Source organism: Felis catus, chromosome E1 (assembly GCF_018350175.1).
Source record: "Felis catus isolate Fca126 chromosome E1, F.catus_Fca126_mat1.0, whole genome shotgun sequence".
NCBI classification, from domain to species: domain Eukaryota; kingdom Metazoa; phylum Chordata; class Mammalia; order Carnivora; family Felidae; genus Felis; species Felis catus.
In genome coordinates, this window is record NC_058381.1 from 61,368,176 (window position 1) to 61,386,499 (window position 18,324).

At 51.4% G+C, this 18,324-nt stretch overlaps 1 protein-coding gene and 2 long non-coding RNA genes across 5 annotated transcripts; 1 reads left to right on the forward strand and 2 right to left on the reverse strand.

Moving 5' to 3' along the window:
• Nucleotides 1-1,954: 1,954 nt before the first annotated feature.
• Nucleotides 1,955-4,483, reverse strand: LOC105261200. Its single transcript, XR_891116.4, has 2 exons — nucleotides 2,840-4,483; nucleotides 1,955-2,220 (listed from the first exon to the last, which is right to left on the reverse strand). It is a non-coding gene; the product is annotated as an uncharacterized LOC105261200 (long non-coding RNA).
• A 2,176-nt stretch (nucleotides 4,484-6,659) lies between these two features.
• On the reverse strand, nucleotides 6,660-9,362 carry LOC105261201. Of its 3 annotated transcripts, none has more exons than XR_006589468.1 (4): nucleotides 9,105-9,362; nucleotides 8,718-8,881; nucleotides 8,437-8,539; nucleotides 6,660-6,965 (listed from the first exon to the last, which is right to left on the reverse strand). It is a non-coding gene; the product is annotated as an uncharacterized LOC105261201 (long non-coding RNA). The 3 variants fall into 3 exon arrangements; XR_006589469.1 differs by having other exon boundaries at nucleotides 6,679-6,740; nucleotides 6,836-6,965; nucleotides 8,718-9,360; XR_891117.4 differs by having other exon boundaries at nucleotides 8,718-9,359.
• A 162-nt stretch (nucleotides 9,363-9,524) lies between these two features.
• On the forward strand, nucleotides 9,525-17,941 carry FN3KRP (fructosamine 3 kinase related protein). The gene is made up of 6 exons (XM_003997287.5): nucleotides 9,525-9,716; nucleotides 13,854-14,005; nucleotides 14,379-14,470; nucleotides 15,410-15,492; nucleotides 16,545-16,667; nucleotides 16,868-17,941. Exons 1-6 carry the CDS (start codon nucleotides 9,576-9,578, stop codon nucleotides 17,204-17,206), a joined length of 930 nt encoding a protein of 309 aa, XP_003997336.1. The 5' UTR covers nucleotides 9,525-9,575; the 3' UTR covers nucleotides 17,207-17,941.
• Nucleotides 17,942-18,324: the final 383 nt, after the last annotated feature.

Here is an 18,324-nt window from a genome sequence, read left to right on the forward strand (position 1 = left end):
AATCCCTCACCCTGAGATGAGAACAGGTGGGGCTCCTACGGTAGCTCCCATGAGCACCTCCTGGCTGATCATGACTGATCTCAGTTTCCTCCAACTATGACATTAAATGGTAAGTTAAGGTCAGGTGTGACTCCAGGGGAAAGGAGAGGAGAATCTTCCCAAGCTGCACCTGGGGCTAGGAGCAAAGGGTCTATCTAGAGTGGTCCAGGCCTATAGTGAGAGTCCTGGGACACCTGTGGTGGCCCACTTTCACCTCATGGTGACCCTGACAGGTGGGGATTGTCATTCCCACTATACTAAGAAAAGGAGGGCTCGGAGAAACCATGAGGACCAGAGGCCCTGACTGTAGCTTCCACTGCTGGAGTCAGTACAGCAACACAGTCCTGGTTTTGTGTTTATTTTTAAATTGTAGTAATATATACATACATATATGTACACATACATACATGTATGTGTACATATATGTATGTATATATATTATATATATAATATATATAATATATATATTATATATATAATATATATTATATATATTATATATATTATATATATATTATATATATTATATATATATTACATATAATTTACAATTTCACCCATGTTTAAATGTACAGTTCAGTGGCACTAAGCACATTCACATTGTTGTACAATCATCTCCACCACCCATCTACAGAGCATTTTCGTTGTCCTCAAGCTGAAACACTGTTCCCATTAAACACTAACTCCCTCCCGAGGGGCGCCTGTGTGGCTCAGTCTGTTGAACATCTGACTCTTGATTGATTTTGGCTCGGGTCATGATCCCAGAATGGTGAGATTGAGCTCTGCGCTGACAATGTGGAAACTCCTTGGGATTCTCTCTCGTGCTCTCTCTCTCTCTCTGCCCCTCTCCCCTGCTCTCTTTCTCTCTCTAAAACAAAACAAAATAAAATAGGGGCACCTCAGTGGCTTAGTTAAGCGTCTGACTTCCGCGCAGGTCATGATCTCGCTGTTTGTGGGTTCGAGCCCCATGTCAGACTCTTTACTGACAGAGCCTGGAGAGACTGCTTTGGATTCTGTGTCTCCCTGTCTCTCTCTGCCCCTCCCTCACTCACACTCTCTCTCTCTCTCTCTCTCTAACATAAACATTTAATTTTTTGTAATGCTTATTTATTTTTGACAGAGAGAGAGACAGAGCATGAGCAGGGGAGGGGCAGAGAGAGAGAGAGAGAGAGGGAGACACAGAATCTGAAGCAGGCTCCAGGCTCCCGACTCCCAGCTGTCAGCACAGAACCCGACGCAGGGCTTGAACTCACAGACCGTGAGATCATGACTTGAGCTGAAGTTGGATGCTCAGCTGACTGAGCCACCCAGGCGCCCCTCTAACATAAACATTTAAAAATAAAATAAAATAATTAAACACTAACTCCCCATCCACCTCCCCCAGCCCCTGGAAACCACCATTCTACTTTCCGTCTATGAATATGACTGCTCTGGGGACTTCATATAAATAGAATCATATAATATTCACTCCTGTGACTGAATTATTTCACGAACATGTCTTCACTGTTCACCTATGTTGTAGGAAGTGTCAGAATTCCCTTCCTTTTTAAAGCCTAATAATATTCCATTGTACGGATGGACCACATTTTGCTTATCTATTAATCTGTTGATGAACATTTGGGTTGTTTACATCTTTTAGCTCTGGGAATAGAGCTGCTTTGAACATTTGTATCCAGTGTCTGTGTGGATGTATGTTTTCTTGTCCCTTGGGCACGTGTGTGGGCCTGGAATTGATGGATCCGGTAGTAACTGTTTAATCATGGAAGCGCAGAGCTCATGGCACACGGTGTGTGTGCGGCACTGTGCAGTGGCTTTTGGCCTAGAGCACCATCGAGGGGTCCTTTATTACAGAAGGTGGGAGAGAAGGAATATCTGCCATCTCTGGACGGTATGAAAGGAATCTCTCTACATAATGTGAAATTTTTATCCCATTTGACTATGGAAAAGCATTTATTAAGTATCTTTCTCTGATGCTCAAACAAAAATAGACTGAAGAACTAAAAAGGGACTGACCATATTTTCTCCAGAGCCAGGCACTTGCACACTCCAATTAACTCTCCTTACTTCTCTCCCCTGCTGACAAGAAGTAAATAGCAACTAACAGCTGAGCGCAGTTTCACTCTGGGCGCCTGTTTGCTGATGACTCACCAAGAATTCACAGCCAAGGTGCCAGTTGTTCTTCTGCCACAGAAAGAAAACCTATTTTAGGCAAAACTGTAACCTCACGGATGCCCCAGAAAGTACAGACAGAAAGTACAGCCCCAGAGTCGCTAGACAGAATCCATTTACTGTAGGTTTCCTGTCTGACATTTGCTCCGCTCAGGCCCCGCCCTCTGCCCCGCCCACCCGCTGAGGCGTTCAGGTCCTGCCCCCACTGGCCAGCAGGCCCCGCCCTCTGCCCACGTCCCAACATGCCCCGCCCACTAACTGCTCCGCCCAGACCCGCCCACCCTGCCCCCGCCCTCTGCTGCCCCGCCTGCTCCGGCCCCTCCCACCCACCCAGACCCCGCCCTCTCCCCGCCCACCCACTTTCCCGCCCCTTGCTCCGCTCAGGCTTTGCCCCGCCCACCCACTGCCCAACAGGTCCCACCCACCCATTGCTCCGCCCAGACGCCCACCTGCCCCGCCCCCCGCTGTCGCGCCTAGGTCCCGCCCGCCCACCGCTTGACCCCCCACAGCCAGGGAGGGACATGGGGTGGGAAGCCCCCCGGCCAGCCGGAAGCGCTGGGGACCGAAGGCTGGAGCCCCGCGATCCTCCATTCCCGGCTGTGCGCAGCACCCCACCTGGCCCGACCCCTACCTGCCCGGGCGAGAGTGTTCCTGCGACGGGGGTCGGACGGAGGCCCGCAGGAAGGGCTGCGTGACCGGGCAGCCACTTGTCAGAGGCTGGCGGCCGTCGTCCCCGGGAATGCTCAGGCGGGACCCCACACAACCAGCGCGACCTTGATGACCAGCGAGGTAGCCGTGAGAGCCGCCCCGCTCTTGGGACGTTGGCAGGGGCGGACGCAATTCTCCTCTGTGTCACCGTTAGAGTCGCGCGAATCCGTAGACCCAGCTGGGGAGTGCGGTGAGCTTGCTTTTGCAGACTTTGAGGTCAGAGGGAGTCAGAGATTTGCCCGAGGCAGGATCCTGACTCCAGTGTTTCCCAGCTGGGTGACCTTGGGCAAGCAACCGCACTCCCTGGGCCTTGGTTTCCCCATTTCTTAAGGGAGAAGGGTTCCTTGTGCGAAGTCCCGGTGTAGCACACGTCACAAGTGTTGGGGAAGCTGCTGGTACACAGTAAGTGCTCAGTTACGCCATCTGCTGGTATGCCGGTGGAGACCCTAGGAGGCCTCCACTGGGCGCCCTTCACCCTTCCACACACCCTGTGGTCCAACAGGGATCTGTCCCCTCCTTTCAGTGTCATTAGTGCATCACGGGCTGTCGCAGGGAGAGGTGAGGTGCATGTTGGCTGTGCAACAGGAGTGGGCCTGGGGCTTGCCAACCAGGGTGGGGACAGTTGGGTGGAGGTACCAGTGTGCACACGTATGCAAGCACAAGGCAGGCCATGGACAAAGAATCAGGAAGGAAAAGGAGGCTGCAGCCTTCCTCAGGAGATGGCCTCAGGACACAGGAGAGCAAACCCTGCTGCAGAGAGGAAGAGGTCCGAGGGAAGGCCGACCTGAGAGGGGGCAACAGCAGATTGCTGAAAAGCAGGAGTTCTGCCCAAAGGCCACAGAGTATCTAGAGAGGTATGAAAGCATCCGGTTTGCAAAGCTGGAGCCCCATCTTCCTCTATGGAACAAACGGGGAGCATTTTCTCATGGTTGAATAAACACACGTGATTGGTCTTTTATCTAATACATAATTAATATCCCTGCTGCAAATAATCAACACAGATTTATAAAGATTGGCTAAAACAATGCCTGATGAAATTTAGATCTTTTTACTTGGTTCAGGAAAATTAGACCCAGCAGAAATCCTGAGCTGGAGAGAGCATTTGTAAGGGCAGGTACAGAGTCTGCAAAATCTTGTGTGGATGAAACTGGTATTGACGTGGAAACAAAGGCAAAAGAAAAAATGACATTTCCTTACAACTCACAGCCCATTGACAAATCCTTGAGACTGGCAGAATGACCTCCCTCTAGGAGCTCAGCTGCCTCCATGATGACACTTTGCTAAGGGCAAAAGGCAATCTTAGCCCAGCCCCCCAGGATCCTGTAAATCTCCTTTAACATGTAAACATCCCTTTGGAAACTTCCTTTATCTCCACCCCCAAGATACATGTTAGCGATCATCCTCCAAGCATATGGTCCCTTGACATACATCGGAAGGGTCTCCCGCTGAGGTTTTATTCGATAGTAATAAATGATCTTTTCCTAACAGCAGCTAGCCCCTCAAGGTCCTGGGAACCTTGCTTCCAAAATACCTTAGAAACTTACACTGTCCCTAACTCCCTCCCAACCTTAAGGTATATAATTAGTCACTCCTCACAACCTCAGTGTAGCTCTTTCTGTCCATGGGTCCTGTCCCTGTGCTTTAATAAAACCACCTTTTTGCACCAAAGACGTCTCAAGAATTCTTTCTTGGCTGTTGGCTCCAAACCCCAATGCTTCAAACCACATCAGTATGACAAAAATAATTTCATTAAAATGAAAATTGAAAAACAATTTTTCAAAAAATTGAAAACCACTGAGACCCCATCTCAGTGAGGTCAGGAATTGATGTGGTAAGGTCCATTCCAGCACACCTTACTTAGTGGTGGCGAACTTCTGACGGAAACCTGTGCTTCTGGCATAGAGGGCAAGTGCAGGGACCGTGGAGATGGGGTGTCACCAGCCTGTCCAGGACAATGACAGATGTTGTGATTCACATGCCCACTGGCCTTCAGAATATTTTAATTCTCACTGGTCCCCTGAAGTGTTAATTATTTCATTGACTATCATTTATAGATTTTCGTGTGCTTGTTTTTGCTTTTCAAAATTGTGGAATGCAATACAGGGGCACCTGGGTGGCTCAGTCGGTTGAGCATCCAACTTCAGCTCAGGGCATGATCTCGCGGTTTGTGAGTTCGAGCCCTGCATCAGGCTCTGTGCTGACAGCTCAGAGCCTGGAACCTGCTTCAGATTCTGTGTTCCCTCTCTCTCTGCACGTCCCCTGCTTGTGCGCTCGCTCTCTCTCTCTCTCTCTCTCAAAAATAAAGCATTAAAAAAATTGTGAAATGCCACATACACATGGAAATGTGCATGAACACACACACACACACACACACACATCATTTAAAAATAATTCTAGGGGCGCCTGGGTGGCGCAGTCGGTTGGACGTCCGACTTCACCCAGGTCACGATCTCGCGGTCCGTGAGTTCGAGCCCCACGTCGGGCTCTGGGCTGATGGCTCAGAGCCTGGAGCCTGTTTCCGATTCTGTGTCTCTCTCTCTCTCTGCCCCTCGCCCATTCATGCTCTGTCTCTCTCTGTCCCAAAAATAAATAAACGTTGAAAAAAAATAAAAAAAAAATTAGCTTAAAAAAATAAAAATAATTCTAAAGTGAACACTCAAGCACTCAAGTTATAAATCACTCTCCAGATCAAGAAATACAACATGTCCAGGGGCATGTAGAAGTGTGCGCCTCTTGATCTTGGGGTTATGAGTTTGAGCCCCACATGGGGTGTAGAGATTACTTAAATACAACTTAAAAAAAAATAGAACAGGTTTAGTCTGCCAGAACCCACCACAGGTCTCCCCAATACAACACCTTCCCTCCTGTGTGGCCATTACCATCGCCTTGGGGGTGGGCTCCCCCAGAAGCAGACAAAGTACAAGTGCAAGTAGCTTACATGGGGGTGACCCAGGAAGCCCCATGGGGTGGGGCAATGACTGAAGTGCACCCCCTTGGCACTGTGTGGGGTCAGAGAAGGCTCAGAATCCTAGGAGCTGGTGCCTGGGGACCTCAGGCTGGTGTGCTGGGAGTCTGTGAGAGCTGAAGGTACACAGTCAGGGCACCCACAGCATGCCCTTCGGCTCCCACACTGACCAGGAGTCAGAGACTAGACGGTGTCCACCCTTCTCCCTCACCCATGTGTGGAAGCCCAAATTTGCCACGTGACTGTATTTGGAGATAGGTAGTAAAGGTTAAATACAGTCGTAGGGCAAGTTTCTTATCCAATAGACACCAGAGCTCACCGTCTGCACATACACAGAAAAGAGGCTGCCAGAGCTCACTCCATCGTCCCGCAGCCTCTCATTGTAATAAACTGTCACTGGTGCCCGTAGCATTCTGTTTCAGGAGTTGTGTGGATGCAACACAAATTCTCTATTTTTTAGTGCTTACTCTAGAAATAATATAAATATATAATTTATCAAAGACTAAAAGTAATCATTACCTTCACTTTTTTTAAAGGTTTTATTTTTAAGTCACCCATCCACCCAACATAGGGCTTGAACTTGCAACCCTGAGATTGATAGTTGCACTCTCCACTGACCGAGCCAGCCAGGTGCCCCTCCTTTACCTTTACTCTTGAACAAACAACACGAACACCTTACAACAATTTACTTTTTTTTTAAACTTTTTTTTAATGTTTATTCATTTTTGACAGAGAGACACAGAGCACGAGCAGGGGAGGGGCAGAGAGAGAGGGAGACACAGAATCAGAAGCAGACTCCAGGCTCTGAGCTCTCAGCACCGACATGCTCAACCGCCTGAGCCACCCAGGTGCCCCGAACCTTTTAAATGAAAATGTAAAATTCAACTGTTTTAAAAATTCTCTCATTTTGTCATACAAGACTTACTGTTATTTTGTACAATTAGATTTTCTCACTTATGTACCACTTTCTTTGCTCTGTGCTCCTTCTTAGATTTTGGCTTCACAACCTGTGATCACTTTTCTTTTGGCTGAAAAGCATCCTTTTGGCTTTCCTTTGGGAGGGTCCTGGTAGAAAATTGCATCACTAGAAATAAAAGCAAATGGTCTTCAGTCTGAATAATGTCTTTTTCTTTGCTTTTATTGGGGGGGAGGGGCAGTAGGGGAGAGAGAGAGAGAGAGAGAGAGAGAGAGAGAGAGAGAGAGAGAGAATCCCAAGCAGGCTCCATGCTCAGCACGGAGCCCAACGACCCTGAGATCATGACCTGAGCCGAAATCAAGAGTTGGAAGGTCAGCTGCCTGAGCCACCCAGGAGCCCCAGTCTGAATCATATCTTAAAGTTCTAAGTGTTAAGTCCCACAGACTTGTGAACTTGTGAAATTATGCCCCTCTGTTTTTCATGTGTGTTTCCCATGACTTCATGGCTGGTGTGAGAGTCTGGTCCTCTCCCCTTTCCATGCACCTGTGTCTCTCCCTCCTGAGAACAGTCCCTAGTCCCAAAGGGCTCCCAACTGTGTCTCCTTCCTTCCTACCCTCTTCCATGTGGCCTCTTGTCTACATTTAGCTATGGAGAGTCTGTTCTGCCATCTTCGGGTCATCTTCTGGGTTTTTTACACTGATGTGGGTGTTATTTAGCTGTCTCTGTGGGACAAGGTGAGTCTAACGTCTTCCTACTCTGCCATCTTCCCGAGCAATGTCTTTATTTCATTTTCATTCTTGAAAACTTATTTTCCCTGGGCAGTTATACTCTTTTGGTGACAACTATTCCACTACCTTTTTGGCTTCCAGTATTAGTGTTGGGAAACCAAACATCAATCATTTCATAGCAATCTGGGGGCACCTGGGTGGCTCAGTGGGTTAAGTGTCCGACTTCGGCTCGGGTCATAATCTCACAGCTTGTGAGTTCCAGCCACCCACGTCCGGCTCAGTGCTGACAACTCAGAGCCTGGAGCCTGCTTCAGATTCTGTGTCTCCCTCTCTCTCTGCCCCTCCCCCGCTTGCACTCTCTGTCTCTGTCTCAAAAATAAATAAACATTAAAAATAAAAGCAATCTGACATTTCTTGCTGGCTACACTGGAGACTTCCCATGCCTTTGGTGGCCTGCAATTTCCCTGTTACTTGCCTATATGTGAACTTTTAGTTTATCCAGGTTAAGATTTGGGGGGAACTTGGATCTGAGGGTTGGTGTATTTTATCAGTTCTAGAAAATTCTCAGCCATTTTCTGTTCAGTTATAGCCTGTTTCCTTCCCCTTTTCTGGAACTCCAGTTAAATGTCTACCATTTTCCATGTCTCTTATCTTGCCTGTAATTTCCCTGTTTGTCTCCTTGTGACACATTCTTCATGACTTCTGACATCTTCCAGTTTACCAATTCTCTCATCTAAACTGCTAAATCGGCCCAGGAGCCTTTAACATTTTAATTTAATGTAGTTGATGTAATTATTTAAATAAATTGATACGGGGGTGCGGGGGGGGGGGGGTGCAGGGGAGCTGTGGCACCTGGCACTACTTATCAACTGCAGACCCAGCATGAGGAGAGGCAGGTGGACAGTACTTACCCAACAACAGGAAGGTTTCCTGCTGCTCCAGCAACAGCCCAGCCAATGAGAGAGCATCACACTTCCCTCTTTCCTTTATTTATTTATATTTTAATAATAAAGCCTATAACATGGGCACAGAACATAAATACATACAAATTAAATAGATTATGTGCATCAGTTAAGTTGATTAGCATTTAGTTGACCAACAAATAAGAGACTAAACTGGACTAGTTCTTGGTTTGATAGCCTCAAGTAGAAAACAGTATTTAAGACACAAGGGAATACACACAGTAACATACCCAGTCTTGTCGTTCCTGCAGAGGCATCACATGTTGACAAACTATTGTAGACTTTGGAGCCACTTCTACTGCAAATATATCGGGTCCTCTATTGTTTATGCAGTTTTTACTTAATTTATTGTTGCTGCGAATAATGACTTCACCGTCTGACTTGTGTCCAGCACCTGGTGTCACCAGCACCTGGTGTCATCCATGTGTCTCGCTTACAGCTCCCTCTCCTCTCCCCGTTCTCCAGACTTGCCCCTGGTTCTGGCAAGTCTACTTACCCTGCCAAGCTATTCCCAAATAATCTGCTATTCCCAAATAATCCCATCTTTGCTGGTAAAATAACTGTTTTATTATTTTTTATTACTTTTAAGGTTAACAGAGCCCACCCTTAAAACTAACCTCTCTTTCCGGGTACATATCCTGTCCCCTCTCCTCTGGAGAACCTTAACTAATACAGGAAGCAAAGCTGACTCCGATCGCTTTTCTAGCTGGGGAGACGGAGGCTAACCGACAATCAGGTGTTTGAGCCGAAATAGAAGACAATCTCTCCTAAGACGGACACAGCGGGCGGAAGAGGGAGCTCTCTCGCCTACCACCAGTTATCAACTTCACAACCGCCGGAAGAGACCCGCTGCTCCTCAGCGTTCTAGAGGCCCGGTCCCGCCGCTCAGCGTCTCACCCAATTGCCGGGTGTCCTGGCGGCCCGGTCCCGCCCCTCAGCATCTCACCCCGTTCCCGTGGTGTCTCACCCAATCCCTGGGAGCTCTTGCGGCTCGATCCCGCCCCTCCCACACCTCACCCAATCACTGTGCGTCTCCGCCACTAGCTTTCCCCCAGCCTGAGGCAGTCGGCCACCGCGCTTCGTTGAACATGGAGGCTCTGCTGAGGCGGGAGCTGGGCTGCGACTTCGTCAAGGCTACGGGTCACTCGGGGGGCGGGTGCATTAGCCAGGGCCAGAGTTACGACACGGACAGAGGACGCGTGTTTGTGAAAGTGAACTCCAAGGCGGAGGTCAGGGCCGCCGTGGGCGGGGCCGGGGTGGGTGGGTGGTGGTCGGCGATTGGGGTCTGGGTGGGGCTGCAGGCCCGGGGCGGGATCTGGGGTCCTGGTCCCGAGTCTAGGGGGTCGGAGGTCCGCGATTCGGGGTCTGGCGTGGGGGTGGGGGCCGCACAGGAGGGCCACAGAGTGGTGGTCCTTGGTGAAGCCCTTGCCCGTCATGGCTGCGTCTGGGCGATCCTGGGGTCGTGCACCCGGAATCCGTCCTGTCAGCCCTGGGCAGGTTAGCGGACCCTGTAGGCAGCCCTCTGGGGACCCCTGCGCCCAGGTTTGCTCCCTGCTGTGGTGTGGGTGGTGGGTGCTGGGGATGGTTTTCCAGTGATGCCTGCGGCCGCTCCTTTGAGAAAGTCCCCTGTTTGGGGAGTTTTGAACAAGGGCTGGTAGTAGAAGCCTCTCTCGTCCTGGGACCTTTCTGAATTACCGAAGATAACGTAGCCCCCGCCTCTGTCATTGGGGCGCTCGGGGTAACGGAGAGCACAGAGCGGACAGCTTGAGAGCAGACGGCTCTTCTCCCCTCTGGGCGCTGGAAGGTGTCTGGTGACAGCCCACTTTGTGATGGGGAAGGGGACTTCTCCCTGTGTCCGCACCTGTCACATGGGCAAGGGAGCCCTCTGGGGCCTCTTTCCTAAGAGCCCTGGTCCCAGTATGAGGGCTCCAGCCACATGGAGCCTGATCGCCTTCTAACACCGTCACATTGCGGGTGTCAACATAGGCCTGGGGGGACAGGCCACCCACTCCGAAAACTTCTGTTCCTGCAGGAACTTGGAGAGGGCCCTGTGGAAAGTAGGTGAACCTCACTGCTGCTGACCTTGTGCTTCCCCCTGGGTGTTGGTGTTACCTCGCTGCCCAGTCTGGGTGGGTCACCCCAGGACTCTCCTCTGGAAGGCCCAGGCTGGCTCCCGTAGGCAATGGGCGGGATCAGGCAATGCCTTGTTGCAAACAGGGCTGCAGGGACTGACCCCAGGACCAGGGCCACGTATCGCACACCTGGCTTGCTTTCGTTCACTCCTGCAGGTGTTTTCATTTTCTTCCCGGGTGCGCCCCGCACCCTCCGCGGTTGGGGATGATCTCTCTCTGACGCGCTGCTCTCCTAGACCAGCCTTCAGCCCTTTGTTGTGGGGAGATCAGCTGCGCCCAGTGCTGCGTCCTTTCAGGGATTTGTCAGCGTTTGTGCTTGGAGTGCCTTCACGCGGTCCTAGTGTGGGTGCTGTCCCTCCCCACGTCCTGCTGCGGGGGCTTCTCCGGTGTGTGTTCTTCCCGTTTATAAGGCATGTTTGTGTTTGGACCTTGCTGGCATTTGTTACAATTCAAGACTGTGTTTGTTAGAGGGGAAGCAAATACTTTCTGATGATGACAGTAGGTCCACTTAGTGACACTTTTCAAGCCTTGTTCTTCTGGTGCTATTTCTTCAGGTTCTTACTTCTTTTGTCATCAAAGTCCATGTCCTTTCTTTTTTTATTTTTATATTAAGATTTTATATTTAAGTAATCTCTACGCCCAACGTGGGGCTCGAACTCACAACCCCAAGATCAAGAGTCGCACGCTCCACTGACCAAGCCAGCTGTGAGCACCCCAAGTCCGTTTTCTTTTTGCCAATCTTCCTCACATAAGTTCCTTCTTGTCCTTTGGTAGATAGTTCCAAATTTCTAGCTTGCTTTGAAAATACTATGTGAGTTATGCAGATGTGCTGGCCGTAGCATAGACATCTGCCGGTCGTATGGGAAACAGGGCTTTGTACTGCTTTACCTTGTAGGAGGTGAAAATACCTTCCAACCCTTCCGGGAGGAGACTGCACCATTGCTCTTCTCTTTTCCTTCTCACCCCGCTTGAATTGACCGCTCTAAATAAGATTATTCGTCTCTGTCTTGCCTAATTGCGTGCTGGGTTCCTCCCCTCCTCCTCCCTTAAGCTCCAGATCTTTTGTGTAGGACTACCCACCCCTGCTGCCTACTTCTCCCTCCTCTCGAGGAGCAGCAGACACTTCCGTGAGGGAGGCTTCACCTCTGGCTATGTTCACAGATCCCCCTGCACCTCTCCCCAGGTGATTATTGGTTTTATTCTACGCCTTACTCTCCTTTTCACGACCAGTGCTCTAGTACAAAGTGCAGCCGGGGCCCAGTCGTTTTCCCTTTATTTCCTAAAGAGAACGTTTGGAAAATTCTCAAGGCACAGCTCTTTTCTTCCTCCTCGGTAGAAGGTAGTATGATAATAACACCGTTTATGAAGTGTTTGGAATGGGCCTAGTAAGTGTTGGCTGCTAACTCAGTTACTTATGGCAGTGAGCCTGTGAGATCGGTACTGTTTTTGACCCCGTTTTTACACGTGCGGAAACAGGCACAGAGACTTTAAGTAACTTGCCTGAGGTCACAGAGTCAGTCCTGACAATAAGTAGCCCCATGCTGGAAGCCCAGCTGTCTGTCCCCAGTATGCTGGGTGAGCCCATTCCGGAATGTTCGCGCTGTGGAGCTCTGTGCAGCAGTGAGAATAACCTCTGTTGATGCAGCAGCATAACAAAGGCAGTGGGACATAGAAGCCAGACTGTCTGCCTCTGCATGTAGAAGGACAAAGCAGACGAGGCAAATCTGTGTGGAGCAGGCGGCTGGGGGCTGTGGAGCCTCCGGGCAGCGGTCACATCATGTCTGGACTTACTGAGAATTGGAATCAGATGCTCCCGCTTGTGCCCTTTTCTGCTCATGCTTGTGTACATTTTGACTTAAAATAAAAGCAACTTTAAAGGGAGTGGTGGGGCGCCTAGGTGGCTCAGTCAGTCACACGTCCGACTCGACTTTGGCTCAGGTCATGATGTCACGGTTTGTGAGTTCAAGCCCCGCATCTGGCTCTGTGCTGACAGTGTGGAACCTGCTTGGGATTCTCTCTCTCCCTCTCTTTCTGCCCCTCCCCTACTTGTGCTCGCATGCTCTAGCAAAATAAATAAATAAAAAAACGCTTTTGAAGGGAATAGTTACCTAGTGTGGGAAGTTAGGGCAGATTTTTCTGAGAAGTCAGAACATCTTGAGATCTGAAGTGTGGTGATGAAGGGTCTGACCTGGCAAAAGGTGGGAGTGGTGTTCCAAGCAGACGTGCCCCTGCACATTGAAGCTTCGATCTTTGGGCAACTAAAAGAAGGCTGTAACCCAGGGCACAGGGATGTGTGTGCATGTGCGGTGTGTGCACAGCGGTACATGGATGTATGGGGTGGGCCTGGGGAAGGGGCCCCAGATGAGCATAGGAAAGTGGCCGGGGCCAGATCCCGGCTGCTGTGGCGCAAGTTGCTAGCTCAGGGTGTGTTCCAGGGTGGGATTTGCCTTCGGTAAGGGCCCCTGCCGTGGTCAGCAAGAAGACGAAGTAAGGACGGTTGCTGCAGTCTGGGGGAGAGGATGGACGTGGCGCTCTAGTCGGGATGTCTTCCTGGGCGAGGTGGGAGGTGCCCTCAGACCCAGTGAGAGGTGGCCCCTGGTTCCTGGCCTGTGCAGGTGGAGGGTCTGGTGGGACAGGACTGCGGGTGAGGTGCTGTCTGACGATGGCCCGCGTACACAGTCTGGCTCCACACTAGGCGCTCAGTGGAATGTGAGAGGCCTTTTTCTTCCCTCCCAGGAGAGACTCACGAGAGTGCAGATTAGGGTCCAGAATGAGGAAGTATCGTCGCTCTTACCCCCGTGCAGCTTCAGAGCGTGTAATCCACTCTGCCGAAAAGCTAGAAAAGCTGCCTGTGTCTGCTGAGTCTGCAGTCAGGACAGCCTTGGACTGAAATTGTAATGCTCGTGGGGTGCCGGCGCCAGTGGGGCTCGGTCGGTTAAGTGTCTGCCTTCTGCTCAGGTCATGATCTCACTGTTTGTGAGTTCAAGCCCCGCATGGGGCTCTGTACTGACAGCCTGGAGCCTGCGTGGGACCCTGTGTCCCTCTCTCTCTGCCCCTCCCCTGCTCATACGTGCATGTGCACCAATGTGCTCTCTCGCTCGCCCGCTCTCAAAAAGTAAATGTTAAAAAAACATTAAGAAGAAATTGTAATGCTCAAGAAAACATGTCCAAGTAGAACCTTTCCGGAAGTAATCTTGCTCTCCCTTCTCTTCATCTCCGTTATTTTTCGGAAAGGCCAAGAGAATGTTTGAAGGTGAGATGGCAAGTCTAATGGCCATCCTGAGAACGGGCACAGTGAAAGCGCCCAAGCCCATCAAGGTCCTCGATGCCCCAGGAGGCGGCAGCATGCTGGTGATGGAGCATTTGGACATGCGCTATCTGAGCAGGTCTGTCTTGGCACCTTCTCCTTTGGTTGTCTTTGTTTTATTTCCGAGTGGTTCCTTACCTGAAAGCTTGCATCTGGGGGTGTAATTTTGAGGAACCCATGACCTCACATATCATGGGTTCTGCAGAGGGTGACACATACTCCGCACGCCAAAGGCAAACGGGAAAGGGATCTCCCCAGGTGAGACGCTGACAACCCAGCAGCCACGGAAAGGCTGGGAGAGACCATCAAACAGCCAGGGTCCTTCTTGTCCCCTTTGCTCCACCAAAGCAGACGTCCTGTCCCCTAACCTACTTTATGTGGCCTGAGACTACGGGTGGCTGTGTCCCCGTGTTTGTGTGCCACACACTTAGCTGATGCTGTTTGTTTCACAGTCATGCCGCAAAGCTTGGAGCCCAGCTCGCAGACCTGCATCTAGAGAACAAGAGGCTTGGGGAGACGCTCCAGAAGGAGGCCGGCACCGTGGGTATGGGGCTGCGCGAGTGCAAGGGCCCCTCAAGGACATTTGGCCAGCGTGGGAGCGTGGGTGCGTGGGTGGGGTCCTGCCACGGCTGAAGGAGGGTCAGGTCTGTGTTGATGGCAAAGGAAAGGAGCGTCAACCCCAGGGCCACGTGTCTGGGGTGCCTGTCCTGTGTCACAGTGCATTTGGAAGGGAAGCATGTCCTGGACTTGAAACCCCATCATGTTTGGTTCCTTTCACCCTCATTCCCCAGAAGAAAGCCCATCAAGGTTGCCCTGGCTTTCTGTGTGGTGCCTCTTCTAAGAATAGCCACACGTGAGGCACAGCATGGCAGCCCTCACATCGACATTTCTACAGCTTAGTGTTAGCACTGAGAGTATCTTCCAGTATTTTTATCCTTTGGCACGTGATAATCCATGTGCAGCCCACGGGTCACTGTGCTAACAGAGTGGCCGACACACCAGGGACAGGTGGCCGAGAATCTGCTGTGTTAGACAGACCCTGTCAGATTCCGCCCACCCCTTCCAAGCCACATGTAGTTCAGGCCTTTGGGGTTTGCTCTGAGTTTGGGGGAGACGCAGAGGATGCAAAGGAGGCCAGTTCAGATCCCCGCAGTTTATTCTTCTCACGTGCAAGAGCTGGGCTGGCCCCTGAGAGCCCTCCTCTCCTGCTGGGTCCAGGCAGGTGGTTTTCCTCCTTTTCAGGCAGTGTTGTGCCTGCGCTTAGCGCTCAGCGCCCTCTGGTGCCTCTCCCGGCCGTAGTTGAGTGTATTGGAGCAGGCTCTGTTCCCGGGTCCTGGGGGTCTGTGCAGACCCAGGCCCTGCTCTGTCTCTAGACGGGGCGTGGGGGAAGGGCACACCCAGGACAGGCCTCAATGCCCTGAGCCCCTTGAGCAGCCCAAGGGAGCGTGGGAACTAGTCATCCTTCTTGTTTTCCTTTTGCAAGGGAAAGGAGGCGGGCGGGCAGAACGGCCCTTCGTGGACCAGTTCGGGTTTGACGTGGTGACATGCTGTGGGTACCTTCCCCAGGTGAGCGACACCGGCCCTTTGCTCTGTGTTTCAGACAGGTCAGCCGCTCAGGAAAAGAACACCCTCCCCCTTCCTTATGAAGTTTGGTTTAAAGTCTTTGCTCCCTTTTTTCTTTGCTAATTTTTAAGAGGCTGGCATGAGGTTTACACACCTCATGTGCTAGATAAGCTGAGAGAAACAGGACCAGCAAGTCAGGATGCTGGGTGTCAAGGTGGGTAAAACTTAGGAATTCAGGAAAATTTCCTTGATGTTAAACCCTCAACGATAGCACGATGCACAGGGATTGTACCTTCCGGTTTTATGATTTTGTGGTTGACTCCCCGGGAATTTCAGTCCAGGGGCTCCACTTGATGCCCAGCACATGCTGGGTGCGGAGGACAGTGGCTGTGCTCTTGGAGGAAGCTGCGGCTTCTCTGAAGAGGAATACTGAGTGACCTGGAAGACTTTCAGGGGCTCCCTGATGTGCGCGGGGGCACAGGAGACACTGTTCAGGTTTTGAAATGTCGAGAGAGGTTGTCCAGGAACCTGCTTGGGGTGGTGAGTGGCTAACAGCTGGGGTTCCCCGGTCCCACCTGCCCCATGGGGCTCCTGGGGTGTTTCAGCTGGCTCCGCCCCTTCCTCGCCTGCCTGTAGCTTGCCCTGTGTGCGTACGGACACGTACACGTGTGAGTGCTTTTGTGTGCTCTGCGCTCTCGTGTGCGTCTGTTGCTTCCCTTCTGATGGTCAGCGTTGGGAGGGGCGGAAGAGGGGTCCTTGGGGCCAAGTGGATGGTCAGCAATGAGCTATGGTCAGGGAAGGCTAGCCGGCTCTGGCTGCTGTGCTCCCACGTGAGTCCAGATGGAAAGAAAGCATCCTAGAGCTCCTTGGAGTGGCCTCTGTTGCTCTGCACTGGGAGAGTCCCCGCTTCTGGGACAGGGTCTGGGGTCCCAATCCCATCTGCGAGGCACCGTCTGCTGGTCGGCCGGCACGCCTTTCCACAGCCTGCCCTCGCAGTGGTGCCTCTCCGCTTTGGGCTTCCTCGTCCTGCTCTGGCATCTTCTTTGTCCACGCAGGTGAATGTCTGGCAGGAGGACTGGGTCACCTTCTACGCCCGGCAGCGCATTCAGCCCCAGATGGACATGGTGGAGAAGGGGTCTGGGGACAGGGAGGCTCTGGAGCTCTGGTCTGCCCTGCAGGTGAGGGGAGCCTTGCCCTGCAAACCCGACAGGGGTGGTCCTGAGGCAGGTGGGGTGAGGCTGGCCGGTGCCTGAGCTCTGTGTGTGTCCGCGTGCGTCTGCGCCGCGCTCTGCTTGGGCGGTTGAACCACACTCAGAAACGCATCTGCGTCCCTCCGACACGTGTTGGTCTCTTTGCTGAGGACTAATTTCCTCCGCAGCTAAAGATCCCTGACCTGTTTCGTGACCTGGACATCGTCCCAGCCCTGCTGCATGGAGACCTCTGGGGAGGAAACGTGGCGGAGGACTCCTCTGGGCCCATCATTTTTGATCCGGCTTCTTTCTATGGCCACTCAGAATACGAGCTGGCGATAGCTGGCATGTTTGGGGGCTTCAGCCGCTCCTTCTACTCTGCCTACCACAGTGCAATCCCCAAGGCCCCAGGGTTTGAGGCGCGCCTGCAGTTGTATCAACTCTTCCACTATTTGAACCACTGGAACCACTTCGGATCAGGGTATAGAGGGTCCTCCCTGAGTATCATGAGGAATCTCATCAAATGAGATTGATTCAGGTCCTAGCCACACACCTGTGGCCGGCACCTCCTGTCCCCACAGCCCTCTTCCTCAGGCCTTCCTCCCCGAATCTTCAGACTAACTTCCCAAGCCTTGTAGAGTACGAGGGAGAAAGGTTTTGTCCTCTGGAGGTTGTACATTCCGTTAGACTTCATTGCTGGATGAAACCTCACCGGAAATTCGCTGTGACCAGAGGGACCCGTGGAGCATGGGCCGAGTTGAAAACACTGCTGTCCTGAAGGCCGAGAAAGGAAACGGCCAGGCGTGCCAGGCGCTGCTGAGGACGCTTCCCCGGCTTCTTCTGTCTCAGCTCCAGGAATGACTCTGATGTTCTGGAAGATGCTTCTCGATGAGTTAGACTTGGGTGTAGACATGAAACCCTACTGAGGATGTCTTCTAACAACCAGTTTCAAAGCTAGCACATTCACTTTCTTTCTGTGCCACCTCTGCGCCCTGCCGCAGGCTGACAGGTCTGGAAGCTGATTCTGGGAGCGACCAAGCTGCTGGTCTTAGGTAATTTAGGAACCTTTGAATCGCCTGTGATAGCACCCCATCCTGTCTGCGTTTTAAAGTGTGTAGGGTTGTTTGTTTGCATAAGAAAGTGCTAAACCAGTGGTTCTTCCTTCCTCAGTCTTTCAGTGATGGGAAATATTCATGAATGACATTGATGCCAATAAATCCTTTTGCATAAAAATTTGAATAAACTTTCAGTGGTTTCCTTTATTTGCATCGTCAGTGTTTGTCTTAGCTGTTTACCAAGAAACCTTTGTAATGTATTGTGATTATAAATAGGCACAACTGTTTTGTTTTTTTTTAATGTTTATTTTTAAGAGAGAGAAACAGAGCTTGAGCGAGGGAGGGGCAAAGAGAGAGGGAGACACAGAATCAGAAGCAGGCTCCAGGCTCCGAGCTGTCAGTACAGAGCCCGATGCGGGGCTCGAATCCACGAACCGTGAGATCACGACCTGAGCCAAAGTCGGACACTCAACCGACTGAGCCACCCAGGCGCCCATATTTTGTTTTAATGTTTATTTATTTATTTTTGAGAGAGAGAGAGAGAGCGAGAGCGAGCGAGCGAGCAGGGAGGTGCAGAGAGGGAGAGAGAG

Bases quoted from the DNA above. Each gene is read 5' to 3' on its own strand.
- FN3KRP (XM_003997287.5), top strand. From the start codon at position 9,576: ATGGAGGCTCTGCTGAGGCGGGAGCTGGGCTGCGACTTCGTCAAGGCT. The intron at 14,006-14,378 runs GTCTGTCTTGGC...TTTGTTTCACAG, and splicing joins GACATGCGCTATCTGAGCAG to TCATGCCGCAAAGCTTGGAG. The intron at 16,668-16,867 runs GTGAGGGGAGCC...TTTCCTCCGCAG, and splicing joins AGCTCTGGTCTGCCCTGCAG to CTAAAGATCCCTGACCTGTT.